The following is a 755-nucleotide window of genomic DNA, read 5'->3' on the forward strand; positions in this document are numbered from 1 at the left end:
AAATTCCTTGCTCAGGAAATTCTAGGTTTTCTGCTTAAGAAAAGTATCGCCACTCTCAGGAGGACATTTTCTGCAGCGGAGGGAGATCTGTATGGCTCAGTTATCACTGGTTACTGGACAAATGGATTAGCCCTTCGACTATATGTATTGTATTGTATACGTATTGTAAACCTGTGTCTGCTCTGGAGACATCAGCATTGCACAGTATTTAACAATATTCTGAAACAATCGTCTCTTGATAGAAATGTCCCAGGAGGTTGCTGACACACTGACAGAGATGGAAAACTGTTTCCGGCTTCTGATGCCAGACCCTTTTGACTTCACTGTGAACGACACGGAACGGGAACCCGACAAACAAGCGGCTGCTAAGGATAGACCCGTACCCGCCGGGTCCTCCCGCATGGAAGTTAGCCGGTCCTGTTCTGGGTGCATGGATGATGAGCAGCCCTGCTGCAGCAAGGACATTCCTCCCGTTTCCCAGTGTGTCAGAACCGATGAAAACGCGGAGTTAGATGAGAAATGGGAGAAGCCTGAGCAAAAAGAACTGGATGGAGGCGCATGTTCAGAAGATCAGTCTGATGTCCCTGCTCTCGATGATGATGATGATTACCAGGCTTTTGTTAGGAACCACGGGCTTATTTCACATAAGTATACTCTAGACCTTGAGATCTCCACAGGTACCTTGAAATATTTTTTATCTGCAGCTGGAGGCAGCCCTTGTGGCTTTGGTGATTTTTCTATGACTTAAATGCTGG

General features: G+C 46.6%; 1 protein-coding gene across 1 annotated transcript in view; it reads left to right on the top strand.

Annotated features, from left to right (window-relative positions):
* The window catches only part of LOC104502281 (UV-stimulated scaffold protein A-like), a gene marked incomplete at both ends in the record, with an annotated part of 8,409 nt that overhangs the window by 5,711 nt on the left and 1,943 nt on the right, over nt 1-755 (top strand). The window contains one exon of the mRNA XM_010146237.1: nt 243-677. Coding sequence (XP_010144539.1) covers nt 243-677 — 435 coding nt within the window. The remainder of the gene's footprint in view (nt 1-242; nt 678-755) is intronic.

This window comes from Buceros rhinoceros, unplaced genomic scaffold (assembly GCF_000710305.1).
Source record: "Buceros rhinoceros silvestris isolate BGI_N320 unplaced genomic scaffold, ASM71030v1 scaffold20022, whole genome shotgun sequence".
NCBI classification, from domain to species: Eukaryota; Metazoa; Chordata; class Aves; order Bucerotiformes; family Bucerotidae; genus Buceros; species Buceros rhinoceros.